Source organism: Equus asinus, chromosome 17 (genome assembly GCF_041296235.1).
Source record: "Equus asinus isolate D_3611 breed Donkey chromosome 17, EquAss-T2T_v2, whole genome shotgun sequence".
Lineage (NCBI taxonomy): Eukaryota > Metazoa > Chordata > Mammalia > Perissodactyla > Equidae > Equus > Equus asinus.
The window spans coordinates 15663936-15679839 of record NC_091806.1 but is presented as its reverse complement, the minus strand read 5'-3'; the positions used below and the strand labels follow the sequence as shown (position 1 = coordinate 15679839).

The window sequence follows — 15904 nt, the reverse complement described above, 5'->3', positions numbered from 1 at the left end:
AGAAAAAGCTTGACATGTCCCTACATGGTTTGAATCTTCCTTCCTTGAGCTTATGCATTAAACTTGGAAAACAGCCTACCACAAAGCGAGAGTGTTCCTTCAGCCTGGTCCTGGAATGAGAAAACAAGGGAATTGAGTCAAACTTAACCAAACACAGCATCTCAGAGCTGTAATCAATCACCAACATTCATGATACTACTTCATTTCTAACCAGATGAATATATCATTGTCACATGCTGTTTACTGAAAAAAAAAATCCCTTCCTGCCTTGTTGCCATTTAATACCAATCTTGTCATAAATGAAGTGTCCATATGTGTGCTTATCAGTATAATTATTAGCTGTTGTCACAATAACTCTTGAAAAACGCATCAAAAATCAATGGCTTAAAAGTACGATTATTTATTTTCAAAGATCAGGAGGTCATCTGAGGTGGTTCTGCCCTGGACTTTGAGGCTAGGAATGTTTTGCTTCACATCACAGTTCCGTGAGTGTGGATTGCTCCGCATGTCTTTTATCATCTTTAGACTATTTGGATATTTGCATTATGGAAATGTCAGAAAAGCAGTAGACCAGGTGAAAATATTCAAGGTTTCTTAAAGCCTAAGTTAAGCACTGCCAATTTTTTTTCTGCTAACAGACCATTAAACATGTCACAGGACTGGATTCATAATCCAAAGGTGAAGAAATACACCCCATCAATAACAAAGTATGTAGAATTTATGGATGCAAGGAGATGGTGAATAAGTGAACCCAATTATTCAATCTACTTCAGGCAGCTTCTTATCTCTCTATTGTATTCTATTGAAGCATTTTCCATTACTACATATTCTTAATTATTATAGTTTGCAATAAATCTTGATATCCATTAGAGAAATTGTTTCATCTTTTACTTCTTCATGAGTGGATATTGATCGTCCTTGGCCCTTTACGTTTTCATACAAACTTCAGGATTTATTTTGTTCATTTACTACATACTTTTGAAGCCTGAGCCCCTCATGGGCTGTAAAAATTATGTTTATTCTTTAGATCCACACTATAAAGCATTCTTACCTGTAGCTATGCCTTCTCTGCTACATTAGTCTATACTCCATCCACTTTATACATTTCCGAAATTATGGGAAAATCATATCAGTTGGTGTTTATTTTACCATTGTCTTTATTAGAGTGACTTTGTTATTTGATTTATTCCTTCATTATGATTACTCTTTTTGATCGAGTTTATGATGGAGGGGAGAGGTAACAAAGATATATAGATTTTAATATATTGAATAAAAAGTCCGCTCTTTCTTTACCACTTCATAGATGGATGGAGGATAGATAAATATACGTATATATCTATTTATTGATAAAAACATGTAAAATTTAAAAATGGACAAAATAAAAACAAAAATATTAACATTATTATCTTTGTTGTTGGCTTATCAATTATTTTTTATTTTTCACTGTAATATCTTCTCAGTATTGAAAAGGTAACATATAGAACGGGAGAAAACATTTGCAAACTATGTATCTGGTAAAAGATTAATATCCAATACATATGTAAGAAACTTATGCAACACAGTAGCAAAAAAAACCTAATAAGCCAATTAAAAAGTGGACTAAGGACTTCGTTTAGATATTTCTTTGGAGAAGATGTGCTAATGGCTAATAGGTATATGAAAAAATTGTGCGATGCCACACCAATCCTCAGGGGATTGCAAATCAAAATCACAACGAGATATCATCGCACAAGTGTCAGGATGGCTGCTATCAAAAAACAAAAGACCAGTGTTGTCTAGGATATGGAAAATTCAGAACCTTTGTGCGTTGTCGCTGGGAATGCTAAATGGTGCAGCTGCTATGGAAAACAGCATGGAGGTTCTTCACAAAATTAAAAATTGAACCAGTATATGATCCACTAATCCTGCTTTAGAATATTTATGCAAAAGAATTGAAATCAAGATTTCAAAAAGGTATTAGCATTCCAATGTTCCTTGCAGAACTATTCACAATAGTCAAGATGTGGAAACAACCTAAATGTCCATGGATATATAAATGGATAAAGAAAATGTGGTATACACATACAATAGAATAAAGTTTAGCTTTAAAAAAGAAGGAAATTCTACAACATGTGACCACATTGATGAACCTTAACGACCTTATCCTAAGTGAAATAGGCCAGTCACAGAAAGACAAACTTCATGACTCCACTTACATGAGGTATCTAAAATAATCAAATACACACAATCAAAGAGTGAAATGATAGTGGCCAGGGGCTCGGAGAGGGAGAAATGGAGAATTACAAATCAATGGGCATAAAATTTCAGTTAAGCAAGATGAATAAGTTCTAGAGATCTGCTGTAAAAATTGTGTCTGTAGTCAACAATACTGCATTGTACACTTAAAAATCTCTTAAGAGGCTAGGACTCATGTTAGTGTTCTTACCACAATAAAGTAAAATTTTAAAAAGAAACATTAGTACATTATGATCACTAAAATCCAAACTTTATTTGTATTCCATGAGTTTTTTCCATTGCCCTTATTCTTTCCTGGGACCCTATCCAGGCTACCACATTGTATTTAGTTGTCCTGTCTCCCCAGCCTCCTCCAGTATTTGACAATTTTTCACTCTTCTCTTGACTTTGACAGTCCTAAGGTGTGCTGGCTAGTAAGCCTGTAGAATACTTCCAAATATGGGTTTACCTGATGATTTTCTCACATTAAACTGAGATATGGATTGTGTGGGAAGAATATCACACAGGTCAGATCTTTCTCATCACATCATACCACAGGAGGTAAATGATATCCACATTGTATCATTGGTGATGGTCATATTCGTCCTTTGCTTAAGGTAGCATTGGCCAAGCTTCTCCACTCTAAACTTCAATGTGGAATTTGAAAGGTAGTTGAGTTAATAACAGCTAATTCTGGATTGTCCCTTTTTTTCTCAGTTAAAACTCAAACCATTTACATTTTTTAATCAATTTGTATTATTTCAATAATTTAATATCTACAAGCAATTAATGGAATAGATGTGAAGACGTAATTATCCCTAATGATTTAGAAGAAAATGCATCTACCATAATGAGGCAAGAGACAGTGTTTCTACTAACTGTATGATTCATGGCCCACCGAGGATTACTTCAGTTATAATTTTCTATAGTTTATAACTCCACTGTCATAGAGACATACATAAGTGGCAGAGTTTGTACTATGATTTCAGCTTTTTCTGTGTATTCTCTGAGATTTCCTATGTCTTGAAAGTACAATGCCATTTTACTGGCATACTCATTAAAATATACTGCCACTTTTGTTACGAACTTCAAGCCTGTTGCTATCTTACAGAATATTTGATTACTGAGAAGAAAAATGCCTGAGGTTCATTAATGATCAAAAGATATCAAGATCTCTGGTTTCAGGTCAGTTCATTTCTCTTTTGGTATCTTTCCCTTTAGGTGGAAAATATGGAGCTACAGCTCATGTAGATTATTCCAAAAATTATAAATGACTCTTCTTATGCTCAGATACTTATTTTTTGGTGAGGAAGATTGGCCCTGAGCTAACATCTGTTGCCAATCTTCTTCTTTTTGCTTGAGGAAGTTTGTCGCTGACCTAACATGTGTGTCAATCTTCCTCTATTTAGTATGTGAGATGCTGCCGCAGCCTTGCTTAATAAGTGACATTTAGGTCTCCACCCAGGATCCAAACCCACAAACCTTGGGCTGCTGAAGCAGAGTGCACAAACTTAACCACTATGCCACTGGGCTGGCCCCATGGTCAGAGACATTTTAATTGTCACTAACAGGGCAATGAAGTGTTTCTGATAATTAAATTTTGTATCACAGAAACTGGCAGCAGTGAGCAATAGTGAAGTCACAGAAAATTTATGGGATATAGGTTGATTTTTGAAATGTTATAGGCCTAGTTTCAATTTGAGTACAAACCTAATCCTAATCTATTGATTTTCACCAAAATTATTTGAAATTGCTAGAGTTCGAGGACCAAGTCTTTTCCTGAGTATCTTTTTGTTATTGACCTAGGAAGTTTGCCAATAAGCCAGAGCAGGAATAGTAATCTCTTTAATATGCAAGGATTTTCCTAATACATTCAAATGTTGAAGGAGACTTACTTATTAAAATAGACTGAACAATAATGGATATTTACAGTGTATCCGACAAGTCCCATTTGCTACTGGAAAAAAGATGCTGATGATAGATGCTTTATATCCGGGGTTGCTTGTAGCACATGTAAAAGTAGGTGATCATGGAGCTAAGTCTGGAGGCTGACACTTGCTCCAGACAAAGCTAAGAGGATGGGACAGATCATTCATCTAATTCCACTGCAGCCTCATGTCTATATCTTGGGGCCCTTCATTTTATGGTCTCACTGCTCTCACTTCCTTATTGTCTCCAAGTTTGCCTCCTCATAAGAGAGGGCTTACCTCTCAGAGGGGTTAAGAAAATGTGTTATTTTCATTGGATTGTAGAACATATTTTGTATCGAACTATTGTTGGTGAATATAAGACACTTCTCAAAAAACATATATACAGTTTATATATTTAAATATATGCATATAATTTTTAAAACATATATCAAAATAGATGACCTAAAAGCACATTAATAAATAGTTAATGAAAATATAATTAAATAACTTTAATAAAATAATAAATGTTATGCAAAATGTCAATAAAAGAGCCACAAAATTACCCCAGGAGGCAGTGTACCATTGATGGAGGTTTTGATGGAGGCCACATAATCATTTCATGGATGAAATTATCTTCAATTCTCAAGCATCATGTGGAAGGCACAAACAGGATGCATTTTAAGATTTATTCCAACTCCTAAATTCTATGGGTATTTCATTCTGTATTATGTCTAGAAAATGTCAAACACATAAAAATAATTAATACTAAGATTTATGTGGCACCACTTGCAATACCAAGTGATCTCCTTGATCCTTAGTGTGATTCTTAGAACCATAACAAGGTGCTCTGTGCTTCTGTTCTGCCTCTCTAAGTTTTGGGTTTTTTAATAATTTCTTTCATGCTCTAAATTTATATTTCAATTCTATATTAATAATACTAACAAGAGCTGAATTTTAAACAATAGGATTATTACTATGCATTTTCTATAACAATGATTCTCATAATTTAGCATGCATCAAAATCCAAAATCACCTCGAGGGGTGGTTAAATCACAAACTGTGGTCCCCCCCTCAGGAAGTTGGTGATGCGGCTAGAGAATTTGCACCCCTAACAAATTGTCAGGTGTTCTTGCTGCTGGTTGGGAACTATACTTTGAGAATCACTGTTCTGTACAAACTTCACAGACAAATAGGAAGCCTCTTTCTTCTCTCTGTTTCTTCCTGTATTCAGTTGTATTTTTAGGAATGACTTTTGATTCTTTACTCAACAGGAATCGTGATGTTATCCAAAGGAAATCAAAGTATCATACCTACTTTTATTCTCCTGGGCTTTTCAGAATATCTAGAACTCCAGATTCCACTCTTCCTGGTTTTCTTGTCTACCTACACAGTCACTGTCGTGGGGAATTTAGGCATGATAATAATCATCAAGATCAATCCAAAACTCCACACGATCATGTACTTTTTTCTTAGTCACTTGTCCTTTGTAGATTTCTGTTATTCTACCATAGTTACACCTAAACTGTTGGAGAACTTGATTGCAGAAGACAGAACCATCCCTTTCTCTGGTTGCATTCTACAATTTTGTTTTGCTTGCATATTTGCTGTAACAGAAACTTTCATGTTAGCAGCGATGGCCTATGATCCTTTTGTGGCAGTTTGTAACCCCTTACTCTATACCACTATTATGTCCCAGAAGCTTTGTGTGCTTCTGGTGGCTGGGTCTTACTCATGGGGTATAGTGTGTGCCCTGACACTCACATATTTTCTTCTTGCATTATCCTATTGTGAGTCTAGCATCATAAATAATTTTATCTGTGACTACTCAGTAATTGTTTCTGTCTCCTGCTCAGATCCCCATATCAGCCAGATGCTGTGTTTTATTATTGCCATATTTAATGAGGGGAGCAGCCTGATGATTATTCTGCTGTCCTATATACTCATTTTTATCACTGTTATGAGGATGCCTTCTGCAAGTGGGCGCCAGAAAACTTTCTCCACCTGTGCCTCCCATCTGACAGCCATCACCATCTTCCATGGAACCATTCTTTTCCTTTACTGTATCCCTAATCCTAAAACTTCTTGGCTCATAGTTAAAGTGGCTTCTGTGTTTTACACAGTGGTGATTCCTATGCTGAATCCTTTGATCTACAGCCTTAGGAACAAAGATGTGAAAGACACATTCAGAAAATTAGTGGTCACAAAATTGCTTTGTCACTCAATATAATATTGTTAGATTCATTATTTTATTTCTGAAAAATTTGATTTGCTATGCTACAGATTGTTCAACTCTTATACTGCAATTGATAATTCCAACTATTTATTCAACAAGCTATTAGTTAATATATCTGTGGCAGCACATTTTATGAGTATGAATTTTTGCATTCATTAATTATTAGTGAAATAGCTCTAAACCATGTGCAAACCAAAATTTTAGAAAATAAAATTTGTGGACTATATTTTGTAATATTTATAAAATATTTTTCAATGCTTTATCATATAGTGTAATTATATATGTGTGTTTCCTAAGTACAACTAATTCTCAGTTCATCAAGTATGTGCAGATCTAGAATAGTTCCTTTGAATTGTAATCAGGAAGCTCATACTTCAGAGATGGCTTTAATAAATGCTTAAGCTCACTGTATCTTGTACAGTAACCAATCGCTTGTTTTTTATCGTATGGAATGGCAGAAGCTCACTTTTATTCATGAAAATTATAGCTTGCTGAATAGTAAGTAAAATTAAATATTGCTCTATGTTCCCTAAATTCATACTTTATTCCAAAAAAAAAGTAATAAAGGCAGTAGGATATTAGAGTAATAGAGTCCCAAAAAGGGCTCAAGCATATGTGGTCATCTAAATTTCCATTATAATCAGTGCCAATATAGTTCAATGGAGAGATGATTTTCAGCAAATAGTGCTGAGATAATTGGATATCCATATGGATAAATGAGCCTTAACTTTTACCGCACATCATACACAACTATTAACTTGAATTAGAGGAACTGGATCATAGTCCTAAACATAAAAATCAAACTACAAAATTTTAGTACAAAACAGAACAATATTCTGGAGTTTGTGGCAGGAATTTTTTTAGATGAAACACAGAAAGGATGGACCATCCAAAAATTGATAAGGGCCTGCCCCTGTGGCCGAGTGGTTACAGTTCCATGTACGCCGCTTAGGCAGCCTGGGTTTGCTGGTTCAGATCCCAGTCATGGACCTACTCCACTTACCAGTCACGCTGTGGAGCTGTCCCACATACAGAAAAAGAGGAAGATTGGCACAGATGCCAGCTCAGGGCTAATCTTCTTCAAGAAAATTATTATTTATTTTTATTTTTTTTGTGATGCTATAAAAGTTATTTATTCACTATACACAGAACATGTCCCTATAAAATGTACATGTAAATCACTAAAAAGTATAACTTGGTGAACATTTTCTCAATTACAGAACACACTAAATCAACTGGGATAACAGCTATCTGCCTCAAAATAGTCTAATTATAGCACCCAGAGTCTCCTTTATATCTAACGCAAAGTTAAATACTTATTTTGGGGATTATTTCCTAATATGTGTTTGAGGAGGCAGAGTTAACAATTTAATATAACTCTAGTATATTACAGCCACTGCACAATAAATCAGTTTATTACAGATTAAAACAAATCATTTTTTCATTATTTGTATTAATGGGATGCAAACAGAAATACTGGATACTTTTAAATGGCAGATAACCACAAAATTACTTATCTTTGATAGTATATTGGGTTTTATAATTACATTAGGATATGAATGGTGTAAAATATTGTTACGAATAATACACCTCAAACAAAACAATGAGGCCATACTGTAATGATTCACTGGATTGTGCTCAGTAGACATTTATTGAATAAGTGAATTTTATCTATTTTTCTCCCCAATCACCCAGTACATTTTTTTGCCCACACTAAGGGCTCAGTAAATGTTTGCTGAATATACTGACTAGGAAAGAGGTGAGACGAAATGGACCCTCTTAGCTGGCTGTCAAATATTGTAATTGGAATTTACCTGGGAAAGAGTGTTTAAGGAAGATGTAAACTGCACATGGCACACAAGTAAATAAACTCAGATGCCAACAAAGCAAACCGTTAAGCAGAAAACACTGGCACTGGAATAAACAAAGGCAAGATTTGCCAATAGCGAAAATGCAACTGACTTTAAGAGAGAACCAAGAAAAAGTTTATAGTGGACCATACCTTTTCTCATTCAATTCCATTTGAGACAGACCAATACAGGCACTGTAAGAGACTATGGCTCTCTTCCTTGATATTCAGACATACTAGTTTTCAATAATTTATTATGGACCTGTTACCCAAGAATCAATATAAACCTATTCAGATTTAGGGATTAGTTTCCAGAAGTACAAAGTTGAATTTCCTTTGATTTGTCCTAAAATGCTTACTTTCAAACTTGAAGGGACTTCAATTATTCCATGTAGTTTCGATAACATTCTTTTATCTTTTCAGACCAGAGTCAAAATATTCGTACAGTATTCATACTGCAGCACCTTCCACCCACCCTTTGGTCGCTTGAACTGCCCTTCTTTGGTTCTTTATCCGCTTTCTCAGATCTTTCTTGAAGTGTAGTAAGCAGAACTGTACTGGGTATTCCAGCTGCAGTTTGGTCTATCATTGTCGGAATGGCTTCTGCTACGCCGTGGTCTTCCAGTCGGTCTACTGTTTCTCGGACTATAAGATCTTCTGTAGTTGTAATCAAAGGACCGACTTCTTGATCTCCTTCTTTCATAACTTCGGCTTCTAGAACGTCTGTATCTGTCATAATCATCATAGCGTGAAGAACTGTACACATTCCTTCCTTCCTTGGCTTTCATCTGATTTGGAGTCTTCCGATCACCCTGTGCAAACTGTATTTCAATCTGGCGTCCGCAAATCCATTTTCTGTCCAAATTATGTAAAGCATCTTCAGCATCACGAACATCCTCAAATTTAACATAAGCAAATCCTCTTGGACGGCGAGTGTAGAAATCAAGTGGCACATACACATCAACTATAGGACTATAACGACCAAATTCGCGCCGTAAATCTTCGGACCTCGTGTCGTCGGCCACGTTCCTTACGAACAGAGATGTGTTGGGGGGGCGCAGGTAGCGGGACATGACGGCGGCGGGGGTCTCGACCGGGGCGCTAACGGGCTCCGTAAACTGTCTGCGGCTCGGGCGGCGGATCCTCAGACAGACAGCCTGAGAGCTCCGCTAGGGCAACCGCCTCTTCTCGCGAGCAAGAAAATTTTTTTTTAAATGATAAAAGAAACTTCATTAATGTTAAAAACTCATGGTAAAAGTTTCCTAATGGTGAAAGACACCATTAAGAAAATGAAAATGTAAGCCACAGACTGTTGGTAAATATTTGCAGTATATGTGTTTGACAGAAAATTTGTCTGTAGAACACATGAAAAACTGTTTATACTCAAAACAAGAAGACAAACAATCTCCTTAAAGAATCAGTGAAATATTTTAGCACTTGACAAAACGAGATATACAAATCATCTATAAACACATAAAAAGATACTAAACATCATTAGTCATCAATGAAGTTCTTTTTAAAACCACAGTAAGACACCATTGCATACTAGCTAAATCGCTAAAATGAATACGACTGAAATACCAAATACTGGTGAAAATGTGGAGCAAGCAGAATGCTCATACATTTCAGATGGTAGTAAAAGGTAAAATGACTTTGAAAACAGTTTAGCTATATTTTATGAAGTTGTACAAACATTTCCTATACAACTCAACAATTCCTTTCCTAGATGTTCACCCATGAGAAATGAAATCCAATATTTTAACTTAGGAGAAAATTGTTCTTCTGGCATATGCAGTAATATAGGAAAGAGAAAAGTGTAAGGAGAGTGATGCGTGTGGGTATTTTTGTCCTTGTATGAGCTTTTTGGACTTTGTTCCTTTAAAAAGTGATTGTCCTAAGGGCTGACCTGGTGGAGCAGTGGTTAAGTTCACACATTCTGCTTTGGCAGCCCGGGGTTCGCTGGTTTGGATCTTGGGTGCGGACACGGCACCACTTGGCACGCCATCCTGTGGGAGGTGTCCCACATATAAAGTGGAGGAAGATGGGCATGGATGTTAGCTCAGGGCCAGTCTTCCTCAAAAAAAACTGAAACAAACCAACAAACAAAAAAAAACAAAAAGTGATTTTCCTAGAAGAGGTGGATTCTCATCCATGAAGAGCTGTTTCCATAGACCTATCAAGGATAAATAGGAAATGACAGAAGTGATATGGAAAGATCTTGTCTCTTAACATAGAGAAGTATTTATATATACACACAAGCTTATATAAACTTACACATAGCTAAATAAATTATAGTACAATATACATATACTTGTTAATGCATGCAGATATTCTCCTGCATTGTGACTGATGACATTCTCATAATATTTATGTTACTAAGCCTTTGAGAATTGTAGTAATGAGGTATAATTGTCCTCTTATGTAATTGTCCCTTTGAGATTCAAGGTGAGAATTCAGTTTGTCCATAAAAAAATGGATTTCAAATTGCTGTTAATTCTGAGAAAAACAGACCCTGTATATGTGAGTCATTGTCTGGTCAGGAAAAGAAAACAGCTATTCTTGGTTTTTAAAAGAGAGAAATTAGAACAGTGACTTGTCTTAAATGTACTGGAAGGATTGCTGGGATAAAAAGGAGGAAATAGGTCTTCCAGAGATTAGTAAAGAAGCCATTAAAATCAGCAGGCTAGAGGAAAACGTTTTCTCATGACTCAGCCATCCTATGGTCTTCTGTGGTCCTTGACTTGGCTGGGGTTTTGATTGAGACCTGACAGATGTGTGTCTCCCTCAGATCTGAAAGGTTGTTAATGATTGAGCTCTACCCTCTGAAGTTTGAGTTTAACGCGCTCTCCTGCTACCCCATGCAGCTTAATAGCTAGACGAATATCGTGAGGGAGAGATGGTCAAGCTTTTTCGGAAGGTCTTGATTCTCTATTTAGATTTTTTTTTCCTAAGCACCATGACATTTCTGTAGGACATTTGATTCTGCCTTTCTGGTTCAGATTCCCAACCCCCCATGCTTCCTAGAATAAAGCAAATGCCCTGGTGGAAAAACTGGTCATGTCTTTTTGGTTTCTTTAGTTTTCAATTTATCAATAAATTCTTGTGTGTCCACAAAGCACTGCTGGATTCTTTGTTTTCTCAGTAATGTCCCTCTTCAAGTGCCAAACCTGAAACTCAGCCTGTTCCCAGAATCAGACAATGTGTACAGTGAAGGAAACAGCTGGTGACTGCCAGCTCACCAAGGAAGGCCTCTTTCCACTCTGAAATTTTAATAATCTAGTCCTAATTGCTTCTATTTTTCTCTGTAAAAAATAATTTTTGCAATTAATTTTTTAAACAAAGTTATTTCATGGAATTGTTGGTCTGCAGTGATCTTCCCTAACCTACCTGAAGCAGAAGACCATGACAGACTCTCCAATGAACAATGGAAGGCAGAAGACAACGAGTGAAGGAAATAACTGTAGAACTATGATCCTGTGCCTAAGAATTATTCTTTAAAGATATAGAGGGAACAAAGTATTTTCAGACAAAACAAAGTTAAAGGAATATCTTCAGTACATTTACAATAAAAAAAAAAATCTTAAGAAGACTTCTTCATGCAGAAGGAAACCAGATGGATCTTGGAGAATGACTGTAGACTACGGAAAACTCAACCAAATAGTAGCCCTTGAAGAGATGCATGTGGCTTATGGAATATAGTATTCTATCATTTATTTGGAAAGTGTATTATTTTAGTTTACTTTTTAATTAAAAAAAATAAACAATTCACATTTCCATGGGATGGATAAAAGTATTTCTTTAAAGTTTTTCTTAGGGCCATGTTAACTCTACAGCTGTCTGTCATGGTATAGTTTGAAGAAATCTCTACCACCGGAACAAGCCACAGAACAGCACACCAGTACATTACATTGATAGCATCATACTAACCAACAAGATAAACAAGAGGGGGCTAACATGCTGAAGGCTTTAGTAAGAAACAAAGGAAAGTTGAGATTCAGGGAACTGCCACTTGGATGATGTGTTTAGTCTGACAGTAATCAGAAACATTCCAGGGTACCCTCTCCAAAATAAAAGACAAGTTATTGCATCTTCTGTCCCCTACCAGAAGTGAGAAAGCACAGCTCTTAGAAGACGTCTTTGAAGATTTTAGAGGCAACACATTCCTCTAAATACTGCTCTGACTCTTATACTGAGCTTGATAAACAACCCTGAAGGTAATTGATTACCACTTCCTGGTGTATATAATGTTGTATAATCTCCTCCCTTTGTGTGCAGGTGAGGCCTGTGACTTGCTTCTAAGTAATACAATACGTCAAAGGTAATGGGATGTCACTCCCTTGGTTAAGTGATGTTATATAGCAAGATGAAGAATTGTGCACTTGTAATTAAATTCCAAAATCTGTTCATTTTTAGGTAATCAAATGGCAGTTTATCCTGGGTGGGCTTGGTTTAACTAGTGAAAGCCACTAAAAGAAAGACAGGGCCCTCCCTGAAGTTTTTTCCCTGTTGAGCTTCTTATCAAAGCACAACTCTGACTGACACCTGAATTGCAACCTGATGACACACTGGAGAGTCCAGAAACCTAGTTAAGTGGTGCCTGGACTGCTGCCTTGTAGAAACTGTGATATAAAAATGTGCATTCGTTTAAGGCACTCGGTAGGTGGTAATTTATTATGGAGCATAGAAAACTCATATAGCAGGTGACACAGAAGGTTGCTAGCTTTGAGTGACTCTGGGTCAGAAATTGGCTCTAGACCTGGTCCAGGGTGCAGAGGTCAGTGATAGGAAGCAGATGCAGCGTGAAACTCATGCCACTCACAGTGTAGTAATACAGATCCATCAGTTTCTGGAGCAAAGCCATGTTATCTACAAAAAATAATTTTGTGCCTTGTGATAATTAGCCACTGTTGTGTTAAGGGTTTCTGCTAGAGTCTGGAAAGGGTTAATCATGTTGTCTGGGACCAGGGAATGCATAAGTGGATCTAATTGGGTGATATCTGGGCATGGTGGGACGAATAGGTTGTTTGACACCCAGTGATTTTAGAGAGTTAAATGTGCTTCTAAAATACATTTGTCATTTTTAAGATGGTATAGATTAATTCTGTTGACATAAGCTTGGAAAAGTCGACTACCCATATTTGGAATAAATGCAAATTAGTTCCAAGGAAGCGAATCAATGTTTCCAAGGAAAATAGTGATCATTTTATGTTAAATGAAAAAGACAGAATCCAAGTTATGTTGTTTATACATTTCAGGACACATATATTATGCAAAGAAAAAGACAGACAAATGAAACAGCAAATATTAACAGTGGTTCTCTCTGAATGGTTGTATTTTAGCTGATTCATCTTTACCTTTGCTGTTTACTGTAATCACCATGCTTTCTAAGTCAATTTGTATATTGCCTACAATTAATATTTTAGAAGAAATTCTTGAGGTGGCCTTGATGAAGTATTGTCTCCAGCAATTTAGAAGAAATTACCTTCTTGTAAAATCCAAGATAGGAGCACATTCAATCTAATTTCTAAGTTTGTGATATAAAAAGAAATAGTTCAGCAAAGATTCTCCAGGGTCTAAATCCCTGAGGTCATGGAGGCATACATAAACCCAACAGTTTGCTCCTAGGAGTCAGATTTAGCTTCCAAATCTCTCTCTCTCTCTCTCTCTCTCTCTACCTCTCTGCCTTTTTCTGAGTTTTTCTGGATTTTAAGAAATATATTCACATCACATTAAATACAATTTATTGTAGACTCCTGCTATATTTACAAACTTCTTAATATTTTCAATAACGTTTGAATTCTGAGTGGGAACCTTCTCGGTGACTATTAACACTAGGAACAGGATCTTCAGGTGAGTTGGTTTCAGGTTGGGTGACCCGTCTTGTGTTATCTTGCACTTACATGGGGGACATTGAAGTCCTGCAACTTTTGAGGCAGGGAAGACTGTTAGTCTAAATGCCATAACGTCTCCTGAGTCCATCTTCCTAAAGTCTCATATCAATGAGTTTTGATCTCTTCCCCCTTCCCTGTGGTATCATCCTTATTTTTGCTTTGAGGATATTCACCACGTGCCTAGCATAGCACAGTCACACTGAAAGTTTTTAAAGGAACAGTGTTAAATCTGAGAATGTCCTTAACATCTCAAAATCTTGTAGAAAGGAGATAAAATAATATGTGTAAAGTAATGGTGAACATAATAGATCATGAAATTTTGATTTCCTGAGTAATGTCTGTAGGTATACCAAGAAAGTGGAAAATATTGCTGGAGTGAAGAGAAAGTTTCTTCACAATAGTGATTTTCATTTAAAGCTTTAGATATTGTAACTGCTGCATCAGTATACTAGAAAAGGAGGATGCTCCTGATAAAAGAAGAGAAAAATCAAATAAGCCAAGGAATAAATGAGCAAGTGTTGCTCATTATAAGCTGAGAATACGGGCATGGTTGAAGAAGCTTGAGCACTAGGGAACAGCTAGTGTGAGGGTTTAGGTGAAACTTAGCAGAGACATTTAGAATTAGCTGATATGCAGAAGCCAAAGTTTTCAGAACCAATGACTGTCATAATAACCACAGAAATCAAGAGAAGAAGCTGATGTTCTCACAGGGCAAGCTAGCAGCACTGCAGGGAAGGTGGCTGTTCCTCAGCTACCGTAATCCACCGGAGTGTGATTGCAGCTTGCTAAATATCCCACAGGCACCAGCCTGAGATGAGAAAAGGAGGACAAGAGAGTCATATAATAATGAGAAAGCAAGGGAAAAAAGACAATTTATTGAAGGACAGTAAGGGGTGAATTAAGACAAACAGGGCCAAGAGGAGATCCAGGAAAGAGCTGAGATACCCTTTAATGTCCCAGACTGTACCCACTTCTTTATTACTGCCCACTTTGGCCTTGATCTATTTCTTAGATTTTTTTTTCAGATTTTTAAAATTTTTTTCCTTTTTCTCCCAAAGCCCCCCAGTACATAGTTATATATTCTTAGTTGTGGGTCCTTCTAGTTGTGGCATGTGGGACGCTGCCTCAGCGTGGCTTGATGAGCAGTGCCATGTCTGCGCCCAGGATTCGAACTGACGAAACACTGGGCCGCCTGCAGTGGAGTGTGCGAATTTAACCACTCGGCCACGGGGTCGGCCCCTATTTCTTAGATATTTAAAATAATATAAGGGTTTAAAAATAATACCAATTATTCATAGCTCTAAGAATTAAAAAGGGTGAGGGTGGAGAAAACTACATCTCCCAGACTCTACAATTGTCAGACTCTATGCTAAGTATATTAACATCGTTTCCTATTTTAAAACTTACACACCAATGAAATATGTATTATCATGTCATTATTGCTGATAAAAATGTTGAGACTCAGAAAATACAATTAATTCACCAAAGATAACACAGTAAATGACAAAGCCTGGAATTGAATTTAAATCTATGGTTCCAAGCCATGCTTCTTTCATTATCCTGGTCTGTCATTAGCTCTTTGTCACTTTCCTGCCCGTTCTCTTTTCTACATGTAGGAAATACATTTTCGTGTGTGTCAAAAATAGCATTTAGCTGTGAAGGAGATAATAGTTTCTTTGTACATTGACTTGATCAGACAAAACTAAAATGGTGTCTTCATCTATGGGAGTAGTTCTTACAGCATCTTATTAACCTGAACATTTCAGAAAGGTGCTTGTTATTGATACGTTATTATTATAAACTTATC

At 36.4% G+C, this 15904-nt stretch overlaps 1 protein-coding gene and 1 pseudogene across 1 annotated transcript; one reads left to right on the top strand and one right to left on the bottom strand.

Moving 5' to 3' along the window:
* Window positions 1-5403: 5403 nt before the first annotated feature.
* Window positions 5404-6351, top strand: LOC139040781 (olfactory receptor 5D13-like). The gene has a single exon (XM_070487789.1). It carries the CDS (start codon window positions 5404-5406, stop codon window positions 6349-6351), a length of 948 nt encoding a protein of 315 aa, XP_070343890.1.
* Window positions 6352-8521: 2170 nt separating this feature from the next.
* LOC139040427 (serine/arginine-rich splicing factor 10 pseudogene) lies at window positions 8522-9372 on the bottom strand (annotated as a pseudogene).
* Between the last annotated feature and the right edge of the window lie 6532 nt (window positions 9373-15904).

Excerpts from the sequence above, each read along its gene's own strand:
- LOC139040781 (XM_070487789.1), top strand. The coding sequence starts at position 5,404 with ATGTTATCCAAAGGAAATCAAAGTATCATACCTACTTTTATTCTCCTG.